We start from the raw sequence: 26,244 nt of genomic DNA, 5'->3' as shown, positions 1-26,244 counted from the left end.
GAAAGCAAGGGCCTGAAGCATTTCTTTGAGGACAAGAACCAAAAACTGCACCTGCCAATCAACAAGTGACAAACAGTGCTTACTCCCTTTGGGTTGAAACACTGAAGAATAAACTATGTACACCACACAACTTGCCCTTTTCTTTCTAAATGAGTTATTCAGTTCAACACTATGGGAGTGGGACCTGCAACCTATAAAAAGGGTACGTTTCTGTGTTAAGAAGGTTCTAGGAATAGCAATTCCCTTTTTCTTGGTGGAAAATACTCCCCCCCCCGCCCCCAGTGCCCAAGAGTGTGATGGAGCTTGGGTGCCCAAAAACATTCCAAGGGATTACTTTGCCCGTCTCCGTGTTATACCTGAAATCTGGGGGTTATATAATGCCTCATAACTTTAAAATACTGTACACTATTGGGGAGGGATGAAAATCAGTCTTTTTACTGTGAATAATATCAGCATTGTAGTTTGATGCTGTTGGTTGGCAAGGGAGAGGCCTAGGGATCCTTCCTCAACCAGCTGCTTTCCAGATGGGTTAAGATACAGCTTTTATAGTTAATAGCATTAGTACTGCAGGGCTCAAGGAACAGGGCCCTTCCAATTCCTTCTTAAAAGAAAGGTTTAAGTCCAGTAGTAAGTCGCACCAAGAGTAGGCTCATTGAATCAATGAAACTTACAGAGAAATTGACTCAACAAATCCTCACTGATTCAATGGGTCTACTCACATTGTGACTTATCCCTGGATTTCTGCCCTGTCCCCTACTTCCAAGATTGCTTCCATTTTTCCTTTCAGTGAAGTCCTGTATCTTTCTTATGGTTCACTTACCACTAGATCAGATTTGTTTGAGGGGAAGAACCACTGCCCATTTTCAACTACATCTTAGGGATGAACCTAGCTGTGGTGATTTTGAAACAGGTCCAACAGCAAATCAAATACCCCAATAGGTCTGATAGCTGAGTAGAAGTGTTAGCAGAAGCCATAAGCCATCACAACATGAGAGTACGTTTATATGAGGACTGCCATTGTACAAACAGTAAGTTATTACCATTAGAAAGAAATGGAAACACAACATCACTGCATCAGGGATGGTGATGTAATCGAACTGTGGACATTGACTTTAATGCCTTTAAGTTTTAGTATTGTCATAACCTCCCTGTTTGAAAGGCTGGGATAACTTCAGTTCAGGGACTGGTTTTAGTACAAAGTATCTATATCCACCGGTTTGGACAGCATACATCTTTTCTTTCAACATAGACATGAAGGTGAGATGTTATGTGAAATAACATGGGACAATTTAACAATGTATAGATATTGGAGACACAATTAAAAAATAAACAGGTCAATTCTAGGAAAAACATGGAAGCCCAATCTTGATTGTTTGCCCCACTGTTCCCTGTGCCGTTTTACTCTTGAATTTGTGACTTCTAAATAGACTTGTCCATTTAAATATATGTTGTGGCTGATTACGCCCCTTAGAACTACTACAGCTTCTAAGGTAACTCTCCTGTCCCTAGATTAGATTAAATAGCCATTGCTCATCATTTTGGCTTCAGATTAATAACTGCAGCAGTATTTTCTCTTCCACAAAACGTTTGACTCATAAGGCCCTTCTCCCCTGTTCCTTTGGGAACTGTCAGTAAACCGAGATCTCTCTGTTGTGTTCCAACTACTTTATTTTAAAGTGCTTAAGTCATGCAGCTGGCAATAGTCCTAGATGGTCAAAGATGGTGGGATAGGATGATCTCAGAGGCAGGCTCTGCCCTCTAAGAGAAGGGCTTACTTTCAATAATTCTAAACCTTGGGTATTGCAGCAGCAAAGTCATGTGACTACCATGCAATCCACTTCTTTGCCTGTCAGGTGGCTGAATAAAATCTAAATACTAACACAGAATCCCTCTAAGTGTCATTTTGTTATTTAGCCAAACTGCTCCATCTATAGATAATGCAAGGGGAGGAATGGGGGACGGGGGAGAATCAGCAGACTTTGAGAAAGCCTGAGGTTTCATGCAAGAGTTTTTCCAAGCCCACCTGGACATATCATGGATTGAAACTGGACATTCTACACTTCTACATGAAACATGTACTACCTGTGAACTATGGCTCAACATGATTGGAAAAAGGAGTTGTATAAACAGAAGAATATAATTGGATTTGGTCTGGCATGCACACTTAGTTGGGAGTGTGTTCTATAGACCACACTGAACACCACTTGCTTGAGAGTAAACATGAATAATTCTGCATATATCTACATAAGGTAAAGCACCTTCCATGGAACTATTCCCAAAATACTGTAGCTCTGTATAAGACTGAAAGGGCAAATTCTAATGATGCAAAGGTAGCTGATCTAAAGAGGAAGTGGACAGATTTTCCATTTCTGGAGTTTTTGTTTGTTTAAGATGGTTAGTTTTTTGCAGGCTGAGGCATATGCAAAACTGTTGTTTTGGAATGCTTTTAGGAGCAGGAAATTAACTTTGAGGTTTTTTTTCCTGGCAATTGATCTTGGAGTTGGTCTGTGGGGGTCTAAGATGCCTTTAAAAAGAAACCTGTAGGGGCCAAACGTTGCCTTTGCCTAGCCTGGTGTAGAATGATTGCAGCCTTAGTTTCGTCTTTCTTGCATAGCTCAAATGAAACAGCCCCTTCGAAAGTGGATGATGCCTTCACTATATTAAAGTACACTTTATGCGCCCACTACAAATCACATTCAAAGCATATTTCTTCTCTTTTTCCTCATTATGGCAATGATATATTGAAAAAAATTAATGGATGAAATCAGCATGAAACAGTCAAGCTGTGAAAAATAACAACTGAAGGGAAGAGTCAGTGGTCAGTGCCGTTCATAAGAAATAAATTAGCTAAACAGGGATCTTTAATAAGACCAGTTAATGTTAACAATAAGTTTCTGATGTTGTTGACTGCAATATCAATTATTATTGATTGCATCAATAAAATGTATCTGACTATTAGGCAGGATATAAACATTTTTTTGTCCTTTAAAAAAAATTCTGTCTCACAAACTGGACTGGAAATTTGAAATATAAAACTTTAAAGCAATCAGCCAGAAATGTGCATAAAACATGCAAAACTAAAACTGCATGGTGGATTAATTTTTAAAAACGCTCCTTTTCTGTTCTACTGCTCTAAGAGAAAAATATCAAGCACAGCATAACATGCTCTCTTCTAGTGAGCTTACACATGAACACATGCTTTCTTGCTAAGAAATCAATCTTCTAAATTTAGCAAAGCAATGGATTTGAGTTTTCTACATTTGTAATATACATATTTGGAACTACTGCAAGAGCATTATATTACAGGACATATTTTAAATGATAAGTATAAAGCAATAGGTATATTCGGATCTCATTTTGCAAGTAGTTACAAGAATGTATCAACATGCACTGAGATCAGAATATAGCTCTCAATCTACAGCAGATTTAATTCAAATGAAAGCAGATATTTACTTTGCCTTCCAGCACCTATGTGGAGTTATAATTGTTGAAATTTATTTTAAATATATTAAAACAGTACTCAGAAAAACACAAGACTTGAATTCCCCAAATGTTCCACCTTGCTGAAATTACCTCTTATCCATACGGGATTATACTATGACTGTTGAAACATTTGAGTTATAACTCAGAGACTTACATTGTCCTTAGGTCTCAGGTTTGTCTTCTGTGTAGGAATAAGTTTACTGGTTTTTGAATGGAGAAATCATATGATGTTAATTTAAAGCTCCACATTTAAAGATAAGTATGCAAAGTTTTAAAAACATGGAAAAAGACTGAAAAGATTATTTAAAATTTGGATCACACCTTCTTTCAATTAATTGAACAAAACCAAACTTTTTTTTTTTTTGGTAGCACAAGCTGTTGACACTCAACCAAAGTTTCAGTTAGGGTTGAAGATTACTTCATACTGTCAACCCAGAGCCTGACCTAAATGCTTTCAATAAATATAATAGTAGTCATGTTTACGAAGGTTCTCCGCACCTTGGCAGTACCATCTAGTCTACTTTCTAAAAAAATATCTTCAGTTTAATGTACTAAACTGCGAAGTCACAGAGCTGCAAATGTCTTACAGTATGTAAGGACAAAAATGAACTGACCTTCAGCTCTATTTGGCTCTTGAGTTACCACAGAATTGGAAATCACAAAGGCCCAGTTCAAAACTAGGCATTGTTCACTGCCTGAGAGGAACAAATGATACTGTGGCAGAAGCTGATCATGAAGGTCCCATAAGGCCTATTGAGGAGACTGCTTCTGTTTTGTTTTTCTCCCTGGCTACAGAGTACCCTTGTGAAAGATCACTCACGCCTAATATATAAAGATGTGATCGCAGAGCAAAATGTCCTCTGTGAGAAAGCCAAACTTTCAGTGGCATCCTAGTGGGTATACTGTAATTGTCGAACCCTACTTCTGTGATGCATGTGTCACTGAAACACTGCCCTCTCTTAAAGAAAGCAGGTTGCTATGACTGATCAGCAATAATCTCTGCCACTCACCCCAAACTCACAGTTATTTCTTTTGTCAGAACGAAGCTGCTGAAATGAAAACTATCTCAAAAGAGTGTGATTCAGACATCAGTGACTTTGCTGAGAGCTGGTCAGTTGTGTTTTTCCATGTTTAATATGAATTATTTTCCTGTTCACGAATCATTCATTAGCAGACACTTATTTCTGTGAATGTATATTCTTTCTAAATTTTGGCGTTTTTGTTTTGCGCACTGCGTCAACGGTAGGTTAGTTTGTCTGTTATTGACTTTGTGTTAAGAGATGACCAGAGTAAGGTGTTGCTTCTCTTACTTTTCGGCTCAATGACAGAAAACTTTCATGTGTGGGGAAATGCGTAAGAAATGGTGAATAACTGATACCATTGTGTACAGATGGCTCCTTGATTCCTTCTAAATAGCATTAACTAGAAAAATTACAATGGAAATAGTTTGTGAATGGACAAATGAAACTATGTATCTTTCGCATCTGAACCAGATGTGTACTGAAAGAAAATTTCAAATTGCCACATTCTTGGTACTCATATTACTTGAACATTTAGCATCGGTGTCATTCTTGAAAATTATTTAGGAAGGAGTACAAAGGACAACAGTTCTTGAAACATTCGTGCCAACAAAAACATATTTGCAAGAATGTTCATGAATAGTAAATAAAAAGAAATATGAACATGGATAAACCAAACAGTCAGTTGAAAACTGAATGAATGTTCGTGAACACTACAGGAATTGACCAGCTCTTACCCTATTCCACTGCTGACTTCTCAATTCATGAATTTCTTGTTTAAAGGGTTTTGTTGAAATTAAGGGGTGGTTAGATGCACCTGAAATTCATGTATCGAGTCAGTTTCCATTTACAATATTTCTTCTTAGAATTTTTGAAGAAAAGATATGCAACCTGATGGATACAAGTTGAGGAACTGAGCTCCAATTATTTGAATTTCATTTCATGGCACTGTTGTGACTTACAGCTAAACATCATTTTGACAGTCTGTTTATCAGCTGTCCAACTCACTAGATAGGCTTTCTTTTATCATTATCCAAAAGTTGCTTCCTCTTATGTTTCCATGAAGTGGCAAAAGTCATTCTTTAAATATAACAGGTTTGAACAACATGCAGTTTGGACCAGGTTGTATACAGAGGGTAAATTAATGTGCGGTCTTTGGAGTTCGGTTGATGACTTTGATATCGTCACAAACTCACCCAATAACTTTAAGGAAGAGTAGAAAATGGGGATATAGTGTAAAGAATCTTTCTGAGATAAAGTTTAAATAGGATTATGTTTTATCCCTGAAAGCAAACATAAAACATTGCATGATTTGTGTCGATAATACTGAGGACTGGATGGAATTATGTTACCTCTGTTGCAAATTATTGCTTATTTTGGGGGTGGGGAGGGGTTATCAATCAAATGGTCCAGTTAGATATTTAAACAGATTTTGTCCAATTAACAAAACCATACTAAAATTAAAATTTAATTACCGTAACTATCTAAAAAGTTATTACTAACTGTCCTTGTAAGCCAGTATGTTTAAGCAGTTCAGCATCAAAAAGGAAACATACCCCTGTCTGGAGTCCTGATAATAATATAATCTGGTTTGCTTTGTCATATCTTAAACTGAAGCCTTTGTGTCATCATTTTGGATGGGGGCACACTTTCCTTCCCATTAAATAAAATGAACACATAAAGCTGGATTTATTATAGCCACACATTCTTTTAATCACCTGTGTGGTAGGTTTGTGAAGTAAAGTATTTAATTTGTTTATGAGGAACATAAAATTTACTCACCTTTTAGCAAATCTGCTTAAATACATTTATGATAAACTCCTCAAATTGGCTAGAAAGTAAAGTAATATAAATGCATATAGCTATTATGTGATACTGAATAATTAAGGAGAGCTAATGAAGACTTTTGCTTATTTATTACTGATAAATATGCAATAAAATGAAAGGGCAGCATTTCTGCATGAATATACCATTCCTTATGTGACATGCATGGAACATTCTTTCTATTTTAGCATGCATTTTGATCATGATTAACTTTTCTCTCATTTCATCTTACCCTCATCCCTTCAAATCTTGACAAGGCTCTTAGAGGCCTGAGAGCTCTCAGTGTCCGAAGGGACTTTATGGCACCAAGTTCTGAATAACCCAAAGCATTTGCCGTTAAACTAACCAATGATACCTGAAAAAGAAAAAGAAAAAAAGGGGGGAAATCCATTTGCATCACATGATCTGTGCAGTGTTCTAGGAAGTCTGCATGCGTTCAGGAACATGTTGTCTGGAGAAAGTGCAGAGCCAGAGGTCATCTAGAGACCATCAGGTTCTACCTCCTACCCTAAATTAAGCTGCTTCACACCTCGGTTCTGTGCACATGAAAGAAGTATGAGTGCATCAAAGTGGCCAAAATCTCTTCCACCATTCACTCTAGGCATGTGCATAGTAACCTAGGACAGCTGAATCTCTCTTGGCGTGTTCAATCAAAATCCTCCAGATCAGTTTTTTAAAAAGCTAATTGCCAGCCGTACCGTTGAACTGTGGTGGTGCTGGAGGAGGCTCTTGAGAGTCCCCTGGACTGCAAGAAGAACAAACCTATCCATTTTGAAGGAAATCAACCCTGAGTGCTCACTGGAAGGACAGATCCTGAAGCTGAGGCTCCAATACTTTGGCCATCTCACGAGAAGAGAAGAATCTTTGGAAAAGACCCTGATGTTAGGAAAGTGTGAAGGCAAGAGGAGAAGGGGACGACAGAGGATGAGATGGTTGGATAGTGTCATTGAAGCAACCAATATGAATTTGACACAACTCTGGGAGGCAGTGGAAGACAGGAGGGCCTGGTGTGCTCTGGTCCACGGGGTCACGAAGAGTCGGACACGACTGAACGATTAAACGATGACCGTTGGAAGAAGTGAGGCAACTGCCTTTGAGAGGCAGGTAGCAGTGAGGTATTGGAGGCCAGCGCTATATCATGTCATCTGAGAAGAGCAGGTGAGCTATGGGAATGCACGGTAGGCTATATATATATATATATATATATAGCCTACCGTGCATTTCCATAGCTCACCTGCTCTTCTCAGATGACATGGAGGGTGCTGTATCAGTACCCATTTAAAGGCTAGTTTAATCAAGTATGGAAGTGGGCAGAGGTGAGAGATTAAAATATAAGGCGGGGTCAAACATAACAACATTGTACAAAAATACTCTCTTTTAAAAATCTGACATACTGGTTAAATAGGTAATACCAGTCAAAGACTAGAGAGAATGGTCATTTGAAATTTAGGATGCTTTTTTCACAAATCATACATATACAGTTATCTAGCTATTCAGTTTGAATTTTGTTAATGTACCCTTGGAACCTGGAACTCAAATTCCACCAAGTATGCAAAAAGAATTTCCTACAAATGTAAGAGGACATTCAAAATGCTGTGGCCAGTCTCCTCTTGCAGAGTTCTACCAATGTAGCAAAGGATCTCACTGACACCAGCAGCTGGTTGCTACTTAAAGAGTTTCTTTTTCAATTTTGGGAAGCCATGTGATATATGTACAATGAGTGATATGAAGTTACGCACAGCCTGGAATTGAAAAAGGAACTCTTTAATGAGCAGAAATCTGCTCCTGTTGGTGATGTCATTCCTGCTGTGCAGTTGGAGTCTGTAAGGGGAAACTGGCCATTGATTTTTATTCATGAGAGCAGATGGTGCTTCTCAGCATTGTGTTGCTATGTAATCTGAATGACTAGAACTCTATTGGGAGTCTTGCTAGTATAGTAATAATAAATCATATATTATAAGGTTTTTTTCACAACATCTTACTTAAGAAAGGCTTTTTTCCAAAGTAAGGGTTTTTTTGAATATTTTGTACCATATTTTGAGTCCTCTAAGGTAGAAACAATATGAGGAAAGTAACTATCCACATAATGTCTATGAGGACTTGTCCATAAAGTGGATTCTATTTTTCTCTCCGGTGAGTGCAAGATATTGTACTCCTATAAGGTGTTACAAAATGGGATGATTGTATAGAGTGTGTTTCAAAATGAACAATAAAATGTGGTTTTCAGAGATAAATCTGTAGTGACAATATCAGAATAACAGTGATCTCATATACTAATAGTGAACTTTTTATGTGTGGATCCTTGTGTAGTCAGTGTCCACACACAGGAGAGTGGTATTGATGATCTAAGGGGAAATCCCAAGATTTGTCCAAGTACAAAACAGATGAAGGTAGAAACCCACCCACCCCAAACCTATTGAAGATTCACAGAAAAAACTAGTGAACACCCTCAGTTGACAAAGAACATGGAAAGAGAATTTTAAAAACCAACGACCAATAACAGAAAAGGGCAGTAATACAAAGGAAGACCCTAGAGGAGAGCATGGCTGATAGGTAACCAGAACAGAAGCATCTAACACAGCAGGATTTTGTAAATCATACTTAGCCTATATGATACGTACATCAACAATCAGGAAATCCAGCCAACACCAGGCATTAGTGAAGTATGTTTGATATCCATATGCCACCCACTTCAACAGCATCTCAAGAATGAAGATGTATGTAAAGACCTTGTCAGCATATTCCAGCATGGTCTTGATAGTTTTTCTCTGTTCAATGTATATGTCTTCAAAGGCCTGTAAATAGTTCTCAGTAGTTTAGTGTTTTAGGAAGAATAAGTGAAAGAAAGCCCTACCTCTCAAGTTATTTTCACTTTTGTGAAAAACTTCTTTACACATTTTTGGTAAACTTCATTTACAGAAGTTCTTCCAGCTCCACTATACAAGAAAATGACCCCTTTCCCCATTATTGACCATACACTGATTATTTCCTCATATGGACAAGAAACACAGTATGTACAGTTTTGTAGCACATACCGAAATTACATAATAATGTAAGTTTATGTAATAACAATTACAATAATGATTGTAATAATCCTATTGATGTTCTAACTTGTCATGACTAATTGCAGCTAACTGATGCGGTGCCAAAACATGTCTTAGGTTGTGCACCTGGGCACATGAGCATGCATGCAACCAAGACACACCCCAACACTTTGTCAATGTGTTGCAATTAGCCATGGTAAGTTGTGCTAACTTTACATGAACATCAGTAGGGTTCTGTGCAATAAACCATAGGTTAAGAACAACTTCCTTAATTTCTAGTTAGCAATTGCTACAGTTCTATTACTGTAACCACAGGGCAGAAATCTTTTTTATATACTTTAAGGTTCACTTTGCTAATGGAAGGCTGTTTGCTCGCACCAGTGGAATGAGGAAGATGACATTTGGCAACTCTCCTTCTCTCCTATATCCATAGGGGACTTTTTAAAGAACTATATGGGAGGTGGCGCATAGGATTGTGGGAGAAAAAGGGAGTAGCACCAAAACTTGCCTCCTTCCCTATTCTGCTGACAGAGCCTTTGCATGACCAAACAGCATTCTGCCAATACTGTAGCAATGTCCATTGATTCCATTGCTTCCCCAGCCACATCGCTCCTTAACAGAGGCTTATACTGTACCCATATGCATGCATATGGACCGAATAAAATTATAAATACTACAGGTTCAAAGACTTTCTCATTTTTAAAATTACCATTCAGAGTAACTGCCATTTAGCAATTTTCAATGTGATATTATGCACTGGTAATGCAAACAAGGCATTTCAAAAAGCAGTTTAAATAAATCTTTCCTGTTTTCACTTACCAGAGCACCACTACTCAGAAGAATCATAAAGACAATGAAGGTTTCAAACCAGTTGTGTTCAACTATTCGGAAACAGGTTTTTCTAAGATTCCACCATTGTTTTCCTCTCCCTTCTTCTACACTAACTTGGCAGCACTTGAATCTTTGTACACAGCCTACAAAATACATTGAATTTTGAAAAGAGAAAAATAAAAATTCAGCTTTACATTTTCCCCAGCGAACATCTGAATTAGTAAACCGTTATCGTTGTGTCAGCTTTTATCCTGCATTTATTCTTGGTTTGCGTTCCTACCAAGCTGATTTCTTCCAGCAACAGAATTAAACAAAAGCCAAGCAAACTAACTTATCTGATGCTTAATATAGTCTTCCCTGACCTTCTGTAAAACAAGCTTCAGGCTCAAGAACTTCTTCAGGCTCTGCTTCTGGTTGTTCTTCCGCTGGAAGCCCAATATCGACTGTGCTTCCTTCTGATGAGCTAGAAGAATTTAACTTCTGTTAAGGAGAGAAAAAAAGATATCGTTGTCGAGGGATTTCAAGGTGGGATTTTACAATGGTCACTTTCAGGGAGAACCTATGTATATGCCAACATTTCAGACAATTCATTTTCCTAGGTATGAAGATGTGATGATGACAATTACGTCCACAAAACACCTAAAATAGATTATAATATATGAGGCGGGACAGGACTAAGAAAAACTGAGGAAGACAAGAAGTAATTTAGAGTCTCCATATCAGAGAGAAAGATGAAAAATCCGTCTTGCCTGATCACTGCTGCCTTGGAGAAATGGTTTTGTATTCTGAGCCCTATGCATGAAAGTTCTTCACATGGCTTAATTCCTTTTAAAAAAACAACAACAACTAGCTCTGAAGTAGCTCACAGTCCCCTTCCTGCCCCAGGAACTGGATAAAGGCTTACCTCTTTGCTTTCTTCCAAATCTGACTCACTGCTAAATTCCTCAGTGTTTAAATTTTCGAAATCGGATTCTCCGAGAGCAATGGGCACAGTCACAGTCAGGCTTGGGTTGTTTATGAATGACATGTAATCACTTTCATCCACAACGTATTTCTCCGCACTGCTGCCTGTACCGATGCCACTTGTGGTCCCATTTCCATCTCTAAAATAATCCAGGTCTTTGACAATTTCTATGGTGTGGTTAGAGATGCAGCTGTTCTTGTTGTTTAGCTCCTCCAGGGGCTTGATTTCATCTAAAGCTTTTTGCGTTTTAACGAAGGATTTCTGAATGAATTCCCGGAGCTTTCTTTTCACATAAGCTATGCCTTTATCTATTCGTGCCATGGCAATCTGGAGATTGTTCATTTCATTGTCATCATCCGTGGCAGCCAGGTTGTCTGCACTAAAAGAACTCAGCAGCAAAGCCAGAAACAGATTCAGGACCTGGAGAGAGGGAGGCGGATGATGTTTTCAGCTTTTGCATTAGTAGATATCATGTACTTGAATAAGGCATTTGACATATATTGTAGCATAGTATGCAAACATAATCCTGGATATGCAGAAGGAATAGTTGAATGTCTAAATTATTCTCAACTTTGAAGAAGGGAAAAGACTGGAGACCATCCATACTCATAGCAAAAGTGTCCCACTAGCACGTCCATACAGTCTGGTGTCCCATAGAGCCGCCGCCTGGCCATTTCTACTCAAGGCCTTTACAGGACTTTACATCCACACAAAAGCCTACAAGGTGGGAGGAAGAGTTGTTGCTAATAATTGCTCACTTTCCTCACAAGGTGAGCGTCTTGCAAGACTCCACCGCAAACCTAAGAAGCACCAGACCAAGTTTGATCTTAAGCAGCTGCTTTTGATCTATGTAGCTGGAATCACCTTTGATCTAGATCAGTGGTTCTTAACCTTTGTTACTCAGATGCTTTTGAACTGCAACTCCCAGAAACCCCAGTCAGGACAGCTGGTGGTGAAGGCTTCTGGGAGTTGCAGTCCAAAACTCCTGAGTAACCCAAGGTTAAGAACCAGTGATCTAGATTATCTGCACAATATTGTTTTTCCTTCTACTGGTGTGAATTTTCCTGCTCAGATCTGAAACCTAGCAGATTTCCGCTTTGTAGGAAGCCACACCTCTTAAGCGAGTGGCTAATCTGTTTGGATGAGTAGTTTGTAGATGTATATAAGGGTAAATTATTTTGTATGAGCTGGTAAATGTCTTTCTGCTTACCAATCGCTTCTAGTATTGGAATGAATTTTAGCCACTTAGCACAATATCTGAGCACAATGATTGATATACGTATACACCAACAAAATCCCATTGAGAGGCATGCATTTGACATGGCAGCACCAATTATCTCATTTCGTGCTCAAATCAGAACTCTGTTCTAGTATAAATGTTTTATTATTGGAAATTACCTACCACTAGATTTCCAATCACCATGACCATCATGAAGACTGTAAGGCACATGGCTTGACCTGCAACCTCCATACAGTCCCACATGGTCTCTATCCATTCGCCACAAAGTACTCTGAAGACGATCAAGAAAGAGTGGAAGAAGTCATTCATGTGCCAGCGTGGAAGCACACAGTCGCTGGAGATCTTGCAGACGCACTCCTTGTAGCTTTTGCCAAACAGTTGCATTCCAACCACGGCAAAAATGAAGACAATAATGGCCAGGACCAAAGTCAGGTTCCCCAGGGCACCCACGGAGTTGCCAATAATCTTGATCAGCATGTTTAGAGTTGGCCAGGATTTTGCCAGTTTGAAAACACGCAGCTGGAAAAAAAAGTGGCAAAGTGTGTCTGTTTTGGGACAGATCAAGTATTGTTAAGAAGCAGCAAAGTTCCAGTGGCATTGAAGTGACTTTAGTTAATCACAACAAATGCTGCAGTCCTAAGTGTAGTTATCTAGAATTATTAATAAAGTCATTATGTCCAGCCAGATGTCCTTAGAAGTGCACTAGAAAACTACTATTCTCAATACATTTTCTCAGGATTAAGATTCAGTTAAACCAGTGGGGAAAAAATGAATAAATGAAAGTTGTTTCATTTGCTTCTGTGGAATTTAGTCACAACCAACTACCTTTTACTAAACTGAACACTATATATTTCAAGTTTACCATTCAAAGGCCCAGATCCTCTTGCATATTTGTGCTGGTGTAACACAAACGGTATAAATTTTGGACGTGAATTGCCTTAAGTGAATAAATCACTCTACATGTTATCTGTCATATACTGAGTTGTGTGACTCAACTTGCAACTGATGATGTCTACTCTATAGTGATTTCTTAGCTTGGGGCAGGGTCTTTGTTCTAGCAGGGGCTTCCTCCAGGTGGAAGGAGAGAAAAGCAATTTTTGTCCATTCCCTCTCTCTTTGCAGCCCCAAGCTGTTTTCAAAGGTCACCCAACACTTCTGGGGCGAATATGAAACAATGAGGAAGCGACAGGGAGAAGGGGAATTGCAAAAATCTCACCCCTCTGCATTTCTTGTGAATGAAACCTTCACTGGATCGAAGAACCTTTGATCAGCGGAGGCCATTTTTTGATACAACCCCTAGAACGCTTTAAATATTGCACAAAGAAAGAAAATTAATCAATATAATTAATTTAAATGTAAGGACTGCATTACAGATTAATGTCACAATGAATTAACTTTAGGCAACCTGAAAACATAAAAGCTCCAAGTTTAGGTTTGTCTTTACAAAAATGCAATAACATTTTGCTGATAGAGACAACTTACCAATCGGAATGAGCGGAGAACTGATAGTCCTTCCACATCTGCTAGTCCCAGTTCAACCAAACTAAGAGTGACAATAATGCCATCAAAAATGTTCCAGCCTTCTTGGAAGTAATAATATGGATCCATGGCTATTAGTTTGAAAAGCATTTCTCCTGTGAAGATTCCAGTGAAAACCTAAATGTAAAATGCAGATTGATCAGTTTGCAAAAGTTTAGCATGACAGCCACCGTAGCGTTTCAGATTTTCGCAATGAAGAAGCTGATAGCTGCAAGAAATAAAGTTTTTAAAATACTGTAGCCTTCATTTCTAAAAATCGGTTTCAGGGGGCTTCTATCTCCACTCATTAAGTTGGATAAAATCCAGTCACCTAGGCTGTAATGACACAGCAAAGGAAATGCGAATTAACTTGTATTTTTTTTTCGCTGTGGAATTGCAGTGGGGCATTCGGTTCTCTCCAATGTAAGTGGCCACAGAAGCAGAGAAGGGGAAAAGCCTTCTACTTGCAGTTCCAATTGAAGTGCCTGTAGGTGGCGCAGTTCAAAAGATATGAAAGCTTCCCTATCTTATCTTTCCTGCAAGAGAGTTCCTGAAGCTGTTTAAATAATAATAAAAAAATGAATGAATAAACAGAACTGTCCATGAGGGAGGGGAGTTGGATAAAACAAAAATATGTGGCTTTGGGTAGAGAAGTTTTGTAGAGAGAGTGTTGGCACCGCTTATGTCAGGGATTGGGAACTCACGAGTCACAACGTGCTGTCGAATCCAACTTAGGTCACACTGGCGACACGACTCAGACTCGACTGGAGGGTTTCGGGGAGGGGGTTTGCAACTCGACTCACAACTTGGAACCATTTGATGGGCCTCTCTACCTGCTTCCACCCGGGCACCTGCCACCCAGCTGACAGACTTGCACATGCGCAGAGGCAGGGGCCAGTTCCGGAGAACGGAAGTGGGCCTGCTGTGTCTGGGCATGCTTTGTCCAGCCTGTCAGCTGGGCGGCGCACATGTGGGCGGAGGCAGCCGCTGGCTCGTGCAAGGGAAGCGGGGTTCCCCTGCCTCTGAAGAAGGTGGTGGCGGCTGGCAGCAGCAGGAGGCAGTGAGGCCTGCTGTCCCAGTCTGCACATACGCCGGCCTATCGGCTGATCCCTGCATGTGTGCCCAGAGTCTTTGGGTCCGGGTTCTGAGTCTAGGGTTGCCAGACGTCCGGCAAAGAGAGGACATGTCCTCCTTTTGAAGCTAAAATCCTGTGTCCGGCAGGCAAAGCTAAAAAGCTTTAAAATGTCTATCTCCACTCCCTTCCCCTGCAGACAAACCTCAAGATGTAAATCACATCTCCCTCCTTCCTTAGTTGTAAGGCATTTCTAAATCCTCCACACTTGTTCTGATCGGACTGGGAGATAAGCCAGTTTAATTGGTCACCGCTCTGCAACAAAGCCTGGGGCAATCAATGACTGCTTCCGGGAGAGGTGACTGAGAGCACGAGGTAAAACTTCAATTAAGGAGCGACTGGTGGCTTGACAGAGGGAGGGAGGGAGGGAGGGAGTATGTGAGTGAGAAAGAGACTTCGTTTTATAAAACCATGAAAAAAGGTTGTGACTGCACGGGAGAGAAGGCTCAAAGGTGCGAGGGAGGGAGGGGTGGAATTGGACATGAGAGGAAATGGACATAGTGAACTGAAGCAACTGATTGTTTGAACATTGAGGAAGGGTTTGTGTGTAAGAGAGAGAGGGAGGGAGAGGGAGAGAGAGAGACACACACAGAGAGACTTGACTTTTCCATAAAACCATGAAAAAAGGAACATTGCAAAATTTAATCTCCATTGCATTTAGCTCTGCTGAGAACAGCAAGTATTTCAAGGTAGTAATTGTACAATTAGCTGTTTAAATAATGTTCTTTGGTATTTTGAAAAAAACCTCCATTGAATTTATTTTTATTTTTTTAACATGACTGTTTCTTGGTCAGTTCACTAAGAGACGTTTATTGGCAGGAATTGTAATAAAATTGTATTGATTGTGGGTTTAATGTGGATTCAAATGAAACATTCAATATGTCCTCCTTTGTCCTCCTTTTTGTCTTTCTATGTCCTCCCTTTGGTACCAATGTATCTGGCAACCCTATCTGAGTCCCAAGCCTCAGGAGGGCAGGGCAAATGACTCAAGACTCAGACTCAAGGCTTGGGGCTTGGAAACTCGGGCGCAAAGCCTCTAACTCGGACTTGGGGCTTAGGCCCAAAGACTTGCCAACATCCCTGGCTTCTGTGTGTGCATGTGCACACTCCCTTCCCCCATTTCTCCCCTCAACCCCCACGTCCTGCTCTCTTTTATTGTCCTTTCTGCTCTTTCCCCCTCCTCCTCTACAAACAACGCCCCCCCCCGCATCCACATAGAAAAAAGCCCTTTCGAATCTTTTCATCAAGGAAAAAAATAGAAGCACCTAGGCAGGAGAGAAAAGGAGCAAAAAGGGCTATTCAGCCTTTGCATCATGGGGGCTGAGAAAAAATATTTTCAATTCACCTGTTTTATAAGTGACACAAATCTAAAGGTATTTGATGGTATAGTTCTTAGTTGTAGTAAATTGTATTGAATAAGCCCACAGTCAATGGAGATTTAGTGAATTAACTCTTCTGTAATTTCCAAATGGTTCAAATGGGATTACTCTAATTGCAATTTACTGTGCTAAAGTAAGTCACAGTTAGAGTAGGCCCATTTGATTCAATGGAACTCACAGAGGAGCTGACTCATCAAATCCCCATTGATTCAGTGAGGCTAGTGTAATTTAATATGCTAAATAACACAATTTTGGCTATTATTTATTATCAGGTATTTGATTGGCTTATTCATAAACTGCTTATTAGCAACTGTTTATGGCAGCTGTAGCAATGTTTTATACCAGGGGTCCCCAACCCCTGGTCTCTGGCCCTGTGCCGGTCCATGGCCTTGGAAGGACCAGGTCGCGGAGACAAATCTCCCGCCCCCCATGCATAGACCAGGCCCCCGCAACTGGTCCATGGTTTGGAAAAGGTGGCGGACCATTGTTTTATACAATACATTTTTACTCTTTTTGGTGGGTATTTGGTACCTTGCTAGTTGTAACAGCAGAAAGCTGCAATCAAGAGTAGAGATCTTTGTATTTTCCCATTTGGCAAAAAAAAGTGCTCAAAAGCAGCAATTTTGGTTGAAAAAGAAAAAAGAACCACAAGCAAAAATATGCTTCCCACTCCTGTTAATAATTAAAGTCACACTTCAGAAGAAAGGTTATTTAAAGAAGCAATATCCAAAGAATGACTCACCAGGTTTCCGACATTAAGTACTGCTTCAAATTCCTCCGACATTGGGTAATGTTCCATCGCCATAAAGAGCGTATTTAAAACAATGCAGATTGTAATGGCAAGATCAACAAATGGATCCATCACAAATATGTTAACATAATGTTTTACTTTCAACCAACATGGACAGCAGTCCCAGATCAAAAAAATGTTTGCAAATTTGTACCAACAAGGTGGACACTTCTGTCGGGACTCTTCAAGTTCTGTTGAAGAAGAAGGAGGAAGAGGGATAACTATGTCATTCTGGTTCATCCTGATTTACAAAATGCTGGCTTGAACATGGCTAAGACAAAATGAAACAGTGGTGATTGAACTGTTTCATCTTCTTCGAGACCTGGGTACAGAGGTAAAGAAATAAAAGGGGAACGATGGAAGAGTGGAAAACATACAATCTCAAAATACAGGGTTAGTTGTTGTTGTTCAAAATCATCAGGCATAGTCAACATTATAAAAACATTGACTGGTAATATATAACAGATACAAGTTTTAACCAAAACCCTAAGTATCTGATAAATATCGACGCGGTATGTATGCTGTTCCTAATATTGCCGGTTTTTGTAGCTCTGATTGTGTGATTTCTGAGATCTGCAACTGCTTATAATACTGTGTGAAATTTCTTGATGTTGTTCCGAAAGCCCCAATGACTACGGGGACAACTTAAGTGTGTTTCTTCCAGAGGCAAGATGTTTCAATTGTCAGGTTTCTGTACTTTGTTAGTTTTTCCAATTCTTTATTTTCAACTCTGGCATCCCCTCGAATTACAATGTCAATGATCCAGACAATTATTCATTCTATTACTCTTATGTCTGGTGTCTTATGTTCAAGGTGTCTATCTGTTTGGATCCAGAAATCCCACAAGATCCTTACTTCCTCAGTTTCTGACATCTCTGCCTAATGTTCCCATGGGTTTTTGGAAGCTGGCAAGTTATATTTTTTGCATAATGACCTTTGCCACTCTATCATGTCTAACTTTGTAATCTGTTTATGCAATCTTTGTACATTCATAGATGAGATGTGACACAGTTTCATCTTTTTCTTGGCAGAGTCAACATGTGCTGCTAGCCCTAATTCTTTGAATCTTAGCTTTCATCACATTGGTTTGGAGTGCTTGTTCTTATGCAGCAAAAATCAAGCCTTCGGCTCCTTTCTTAAGGGTCCCCAGTTTTAGCCATGCCCATCTTGAATTATGATCATGCTTTCCATCAATATTTATCAGGTATTGTCCATGTACTGGTTTATTTTTCCACTTGTTTAATTTATTTTCAAATTGTTGTTTCTTATATTGAGCCTTTATTTCTATTGTTTTCAAAATATTCTCCATTTTCACTTCCTTAAGTAATTTTTCTGTGATGATGAGGATTAATTCAATGTGTATATCGCCCACCTGACCAGTGCTCACTCTGAGTGGTACACAACAAAATAATATACATAGACATAATATAGCAAAGTGCTCTATATCAAACTAGCTTAAACTAAATAATGAAAATGTAAACATTTTTAAAAAGCCAATTAAAAACAATTTAAAAATTGACCAAACAGACGGTAATAAATATAAAAGGCTGGTACTCTAATAGGATTTTAAGTTGGCTGATTCTAATAAGCCTGCCAGAATAAAAATGTTTTTAAAAGTTTCTTAAAAGCCATGAAAGAGAGAGCCAGGCAAATTTCTGGTGGTAGGTCATTCCACGGTGTGTGTGTGTGTGTGTGTGTGTGTGTGTGTGTGTGTGTGTGTGTGTATATGTGTATATATATATATATATATATATATATATATATATATATATATATATATATATATATATATATATATAGCCACCGAAAAGGCCTGGTTCCTTGTTCATTCCCTTGGGTCCTCTCTCGGGGTCAGCGCTCTCAGGTGACCTGCCTGTGAAGAGCAAGTGGGATGGGTAGTCCTAGATGGGAATAGGTGCTCTGCCAGGTACTGAGGTCTCAACCCATTCCGGGCTTTATAGGTCAAAAACATTACCTTGAAGCTGATACAGAAAGCAGACAGGTAACCAATGCAAGGAGGCCAGTGTTGAGAAGATTGGATGGTACTTATTTATTCCCCTCACTAATCTGGCTGCTATATTCTGGACCTGTTGGAGCTTCTGTATCAGTCTCAAGGGAAGCCCCACATAGAGTGCGTTGCAGTAATCTATTCTTGAGATTACCAGAGCGTAGACCAGGTGTCAAGGTAGGGGCTCTGCCTCCTTGGGCAATCTGCTTCTGGTGGTCATAGAATAGACAGACCGGACCACAGACACTATATGAGAGTCCATAGTGCAGAGTCCGGGAGGATGCTCAAACTCCGGACCTCATCCTTAGCAAAGAGAGTGGCTCCCTCAAAAGGGAGGGAGGTCCCCAATCGGCACACAACATGAAACCCCACCCAAAGGACCTCCATCTTGTCTGGGTTCAATTTCATCCTGTTAGCCCTCATCCATCCCAGGACCACCTCCAGGCAGTGCTCAAGAGATAGGACAGCATCCACTGTAGAAGGATGGAAAGGGAGATAGAGTTGGGTATGGTCTGCAAATTGGTGAAACTCCAAATCTCTGGATGACTTTTCCCAGCAGTCTCATACAGGTGTTAAACAGTAGGGGGAAACTCATTGATTCTTGGGGGACTCCACAATTTAGGAAGAAGAGAGCCTCTCATGCAGCTCTACTCTCTGGGAACAGTGCTTGAGGAAGGACCGGAGCCAGGCCTCCAATCCCCAGCCCCAAGAACATCCCCCAGGAGGATACCATGGTCGACAATATCGAAGGCCACTGAGAGATTGAGGAGGACCAGTAGGGATGCATTGCCCCCATCAGCCTCCCTCAAAAGGAATATGAAAGTTGTAAGAAGAAAGGTATCCTTTCATGCACTAACAATACAGAGATCATGACTTCTATGTCCACACTGAATGAACTTCTGCTATGAATAGGGACAGAGAGCTGCCCTTTGTGTGCTGAGTAGAAAGAGGTGCAGAAGAGGCCCAGCAAAATTGTTAGAGGTTTGAAGCAACTTATAAGGAAAGGTTACATCTTTAGGATGAAGATTACTTTAGTAAATGGCAGATAAAGGTGGAGAGAACTTGGTTAAAGTCTATAAAATCACAAAGAAAGCACACAGAGAGACATTTTACTCTCTCAAACATAACACAGGAACCAATGACATGGGAAGGCTGATTGATGAGAAAGGCAGGCATGCATAGGCAGCTCACAACCAGGTAGGGGGTCCCTCCAGTTTTTCTCACAATAGACTTTTAAAAAAAGGCAAAATAGCCACTGGGTTGGAATTTTACCTATTATCTTATTCACATGTGCACCATCCAATCTTGTACTTGACTCACCAGACCATAATAATTCTAAATGAAAAGAACTGATTATCACAATGGAGGTGTCTATTTTTGTCTGTTTTAAACTTGCTTTGTATTAATTTGTGCTAATTTCACCTCACAGTGCCACAGGTTTGTGTGTGTCGGTGTCAACCCAAACTCCTTAGCCAACCTTTTGGGAAAATTATTTTTTCCCTTTCCCTTGCAAGCTATCTTTGTTTTTGTTTTCATTCTGACCTCTTCTTTCTGAATTCTTGTTTTGCCTGTTTCAAAATCTCATAGCATGAATTTCGTGACTGTTCTCAGGTATCATTTTGCTGGTAATGAACTAGCTGTGCTGCTCAACAGAGTTGTCACCATTAGAGGATAGTGTGGTGGACAATGGACTTAGCATTCTGAAAGTAATCTCTCTCCACATACCTTCCATCGTGTTTGTGATTATGCTAGCTATACTCATGGCTCTATCTCTCAGAGTAGGATCTTCCAGAAAATCCATGGAAACATGGAAAGAGCTCGATCTTCTTTTTTTCATTTCTGTCTCTGTAGTTGTGGCCTACAAAAAAAGAGAGAGTGAAATATAAGATTATTCTGTAAATAGCAGTTGACTGTAATGCCATACATGAAGACTGTCCAGATCTGAAGGTATACATGCGTCATGCTTTTATGCTTAGTTATTCATGCCAAATGTTTTGCTGTTTGTTGTATTATTAACCTGGCATTTTTAAAATCTCTTACAGGATTTGTAAGAAACATGCTGTCCTCATCACAATGACCTTATTTTTATACATCCCAAATGGCTCTCAGGAAATGTCCCATGATTGTTTGAGGCTTGTTGGTTTATTCAAAACGGCTTTGTTTTTCCTCAGTGGCTTTTCAAAATCTCAGTTCTCCATACTTTTAGACCTGTACAACTGAAATCAATCAAATTTACTTCCAATTAAAGATGTACAGGACTGCAGCCTTGGAGAGCATGCTGGACTTTACCAATTGTCAAATATCATCACCACCACCACCACCACCTCTACCACCACACCAGACTTGGGATCTTTGCTTTGTTCAGTAACATCATTCCTTTTTAAAGAGTACAGCTTGTGGGAAAAGAAGCAAATTGGAATTGATCAGTCAGCAGCTGTAACCCTAAAACCATTCACTTGCAAGCAGGTCCCACACATAAGATTACAGCATAAATTCCAGGTTATAAATTTAAAAAACTGAAGGATGAGAGAAAAAAATGGCATGTTCGTGTTACTTGTTCATCTGTTTTTAAAATGGAAAGCAAGCTTTTCATTCAACCTTAAGGAGAAGAAAAGGAGGAGAAATCCAGCATTGTCATGCTTTTCCAAATCACCACAGGGAGGAATATATTTCAGTTTAGGAATATATTTTAAGAATGTTAGCTAGGAAATATAGTGTATGTATGTAGCAGTACACATGACCACATATATTTGTTATCAGAAATATTTGTGTATCAATGTGGTATCTCAATTATATTAATTTGTCAGCCAAAGATGATTGAAAAATTGGGTTGAAAGATGCATGAAAATGCTAAATAAATATACATAAAATGAAATTTTGGAGTGATTTTACCAATGTTTGGGGAACCAGAACTTCTAGCCACGTTGTTTGTATGTTGTAATGATGTTCACGAGACAGAATGTAATCAAATTTGTCTACAACCAAGGCAGTATCAGAATCCATATGGTATCAAATGTTATAACTTCCTCTAGTTGTGGAGTAAGATAATATGTTATTGGATCTGACCAAATAGCAATTAACTCACGGCCAGATAAAGTAAGATCCAGCAAGGTTTTCTGAATATAAAACACACAAAACAATATAATTTGTACATTCTCCAGATAGTTTTTCACGGATTGCTTTTGCAAATGTTATACTTGAAACTAGATTTTGTTAGTATAGAAAAGATATTACACGATGCAGGAGCATTCACAGCTTGACCAACCAAGGATCATTCCCAAGGGATTCCATTCTGTAGACACACTGGCTGGTGCATTAAGAAAAGGCCACCATGCCTGAACTATTTAAAACTTCCTTACATTGTCATCAGTAGCTGGTTTATCTATTATCACCTCTGGCAGAAGCTGTCCAACAGGCGATGTAGGAACAGATGGTCCACCAACCAAGGAAACCACCCCATTGCAATCCACCGTGCTGTGCATCTTCCCATTCACTGGAAACACTGCCAGCATCCTGGATGACCTACTGGCCTGACTAATGTTACTGTTGCGCCGTTCACCATGTCTGCGCGGCACAAAAAGGGAATCTCTTCTGCTATCATTATCTTCAAATGTGCTGTGCTCATCATCAGCAAAGTCATTCTCTGATCCTATATCCTTTGCTCTACCTCTGAAGCTGAAAAGGCTTGTTCTGCTGTTGCGCCTTGGGGAAAACAGGGAGCCACGCATGCTCAGCAAAGACTGCAAGGAAATACAGAAAAAGACAGTGATTATCTAAAATCTCACAGCCTCTACTGCGATATGTCAACAACAAAGAATGTCTGTACCCCCCTAAACTATCTTACTTATTTTCTCCTAAAACAGACAATTAGGGATATATATATACACACACACACCTATATGTATGCAACAAATGAATGCAATATACAGTATGTATATTGCATTCATTTGTTGCAATTACTGTAACTGAAAACTGTTATAGTAAAAGAGGCAGTTGATTATATTAGGGGCTTACTTAAAATCAGGGATTATAAGGTACTGCAGCTTTTGTTCCCTAAGTAGGCATGTCAGGATCAGATCAAGAAGAAGCACATAGAAATACATAGAAAGAATTAAGTTCTAATGGATTTTAAAAACTCTGTAGAACTTTGCCATGTACTCCTTCCTCATAACTAACTCCATTCTCTCAGATGCTCATCCTGGCTTTGAGAAAAACATTTGCTCATATACCATCTATTCTGAGCCCAGTCACTTGTTTGTTTTGTAAAAAAAAAGCAACCCACAAATCTCCTCTAATAAGATCACACAGCCCAGGGTAAGGCCTGCAGTCTGGCTGTAGCTTTGCACAACATTGTTTGCCCTCCCACCCGGAATAACCACGCAAGACCAAGTTTGTGGGTAAATCACGGGCCACGCTTTATTTGGAATCTATTCCGTTTTCATAAACATTGCCACTCCTGGCAAAAAGGGGGGTCCTGCTGTAGTGCGGATTCAGGTTAGTTGTTGATCATCAAATGACAATTTAACAGCCAGCCGGCTGTGCTCCGGCCTCAGTCATCCCTTTCTTCCTTAAAATGGCATCACTATCGGCCTCCATTTTCCCGGACCCTCTTTCACTCTCTCTGTGCCGACCTTGGGTCCGGGAGCATCCCCAGCACATCCCAGCTTGCCAGCACTGAGATCACCTGATTGGCAGTGCTGCAAGCTGAGACGCGCTCCCTTTTCCGTCATTAACCTATCATCCAAGTTCGAATACCACTCGAATCCGCACTACCCGCCCTTGCGTGACCAAATTCAATGCCCTTACTAAAACTAATCCAAATTAGTGCAGGATAGGCGAAAAATCCCCGCCTCCACCTGCCAATCAGGAGGCGGGTCAAAAATTCCTATCCGGCCCCCAGCAAAGGGGGACCAGCTAATCCACACTAGCTTATAGGGCGGGCGGGTGGGATGCCACTCACAAGAACAAAAGGGGAGCTACCAACGTGGCTGCCCCCTTAAATATGCCCTGCTCAGCCCACACCCCTCGGCTGATCTCGGGCAAGTCCTGTAGCCTCGCGTGGCATCCGGGAAGGTTGGCAAAGGCAACGCCTCCTTTCGGGGGATTCCCTTTGGGCCCCCTCCCGGCATTAGCAATTGGTTTACTTTCATAAGTCTGTAAGCAGTCTACCTGGTGGGGCGAAGAGTGCTTCCGTTCTAGAGTTAGCCTATTCCCTTCAATAGAGAATCGGCAACCTCTCCTCCTGATGCTATCTTCTGATTCAGATCTGTGAAACTCATCTTCATCTTTTTCTTCTCCTCCAGATTGTTCTTTCTGTTTCCTTTTCTTCCTTCGATTTCTCCGCTCTTTTGCACTTTTTGAACTCAACTTTGATGCTTCTGAAGAACTTTCAGAGAGCCTCCCCACTCCTCCTCCTCCTCCTCCGCTGGGTTCTTTGGACTCAGCCGAAGCTGTCGCAGCTGCCTCTGCAGCCTGCTATAAGGCATCACAAATTGGTTTCATTTTAGTGGCTTCATAGAAAGAACTTAGACACCTAAAAAGTCCATAACAACAAGAATCCTGGGGTGATGGAACTAAATTCAAATTTCTAGGAATCACATATCTCAGATTTCTTTGCCATGAAATCTGTCCTGCGCCTTGACATCTACCCTTCTACATAGCAGTATTTTGGTTTTATTGATTTATTTCCCTGATGAAAACATGCACTTTGCCTCTCCACCTGAGGCCGCCATGGTAGATAACCATATAAGTAAAGATAAACATTGATAGTATTAAGCTTAATACAGGAAAAACAGTGGCACAAAAAGAGACAGAGACAGAATGGTAGAAAAAACACAACAAAAAAGACATGTTACTCACCTGTAACTGTGGTTCTTCAAGTGGTCTTCTATGTATTCTCACCATTGCATTCTGTACCTGTGAAAACCCTCTCCACAGAACTTTCCAGAGCTTGCACTTCAAGGCCTCTTTTCCTTGTTTTTACTGCACATGTTCCACCCATTTACCTCAGTCCCCATATGTCTACCACAAAAGTATATTGCATTTGGCAGGACAAAAGTGGGGATATGGGTGGGTTGTGTAAACACATAGATGACCACTGTTAGAGGTAAGCAACCCATCCTTCTTCATTGTGGTCTCTACGATTCACACAACTGGGTGACTAGAGAGCTCAGTTATTAGAGGTGGGCTGTCACACCAGAACGGAAGACAGGACTGCTCTACCACATGAATTATCTCTCTGAGCTCTCATATCGAGTCTATAATTACAGTATTTACAAAGGTTAGAGATCATGTTGCTGCCATACAGATGTTTGGTATGTTAATACATCTCATGAAGGCTGTAGAAGAAGCCATTGAGCTGGTTGAATGATCTTTGATATTTAATGGCAAATTTATTTTGGCAATGTCATAAGCCAATCTTACTGTATTAATCACCTATTTGGGAAAATGTGAAGATACCGAATAACCCTTTTTAGGCCCTTGACAGCATACAAGGAGTCTGCATGTTTTTCTAAATTTCTTTGTTCTCAATAAATGAAAGGTTAGAACCCTCTTCCCATATAAGCTAAGCAACATCTTTCTAATTCATTCTGTGGTTCTGCATTAAAAAGTTGGTAATATCAGTGGCTGAGACATACGAAATGAAGATGCTATCTTTGGGAGGGAAAATAAGAAGGATCATACCTTAATGCACAGATTTCATTTGCTCTTCCTGCAGAAGTAACAGCAATTAAAAATGCTGTTTAGGAAGTCATAAACCTGAGATCTGCTGTTGCCATAAGCTCAAAAGGATTTTCTGTGAACTGAGTCAGCATCGAGGACAAAGACTGGTGCTGGAAGTGGTTTTATGTTGGCACAAGTTTTCTTTAATCCTTAAAAAAATTATTTAGAATTGAATTTTTAAATAACTATGATGATAGGTGATTTTCAGGTCAATGTGCGAAGGTTGCAGTTAAGCAGACTTTTAAATATGAAAGTCACCATCCTTAACTGCTTCAAATGGAGGAGAAAC

At 40.0% G+C, this 26,244-nt stretch overlaps 1 protein-coding gene across 11 annotated transcripts in view; it reads right to left on the bottom strand.

The window, feature by feature from the left end:
* The window catches only part of LOC110076882 (sodium channel protein type 1 subunit alpha), a 134,193-nt gene that overhangs the window by 12,454 nt on the left and 95,495 nt on the right, over positions 1 to 26,244 (bottom strand). For 3 of the 11 annotated variants that reach the window (XM_072982048.2, XM_072982040.2, XM_078394610.1), the window contains 11 exons: positions 24,402 to 24,707; positions 22,592 to 22,972; positions 20,958 to 21,090; positions 17,177 to 17,415; positions 13,888 to 14,061; positions 12,568 to 12,924; positions 11,106 to 11,585; positions 10,564 to 10,681; positions 10,190 to 10,344; positions 8,948 to 9,121; positions 6,559 to 6,681 (listed from right to left, as the gene is read on the bottom strand). In XM_072982048.2, coding sequence (XP_072838149.2) covers positions 6,559 to 6,681; positions 8,948 to 9,121; positions 10,190 to 10,344; positions 10,564 to 10,681; positions 11,106 to 11,585; positions 12,568 to 12,924; positions 13,888 to 14,061; positions 17,177 to 17,415; positions 20,958 to 21,090; positions 22,592 to 22,972; positions 24,402 to 24,707 — 2,640 coding nt within the window. The remainder of the gene's footprint in view (positions 1 to 6,558; positions 6,682 to 8,947; positions 9,122 to 10,189; positions 10,345 to 10,563; positions 10,682 to 11,105; positions 11,586 to 12,567; positions 12,925 to 13,887; positions 14,062 to 17,176; positions 17,416 to 20,957; positions 21,091 to 22,591; positions 22,973 to 24,401; positions 24,708 to 26,244) is intronic. The other 8 variants (XM_072982049.2, XM_078394577.1, XM_078394611.1 and 5 more) reach the window with 4 other exon arrangements.

Source organism: Pogona vitticeps, chromosome 1, assembly GCF_051106095.1.
Source record: "Pogona vitticeps strain Pit_001003342236 chromosome 1, PviZW2.1, whole genome shotgun sequence".
In the NCBI taxonomy this organism is placed as follows: Eukaryota; Metazoa; Chordata; class Lepidosauria; order Squamata; family Agamidae; genus Pogona; species Pogona vitticeps.
Note: the sequence above shows the minus strand (reverse complement) of the source record. Positions and strands in the feature narration are given on the sequence as shown.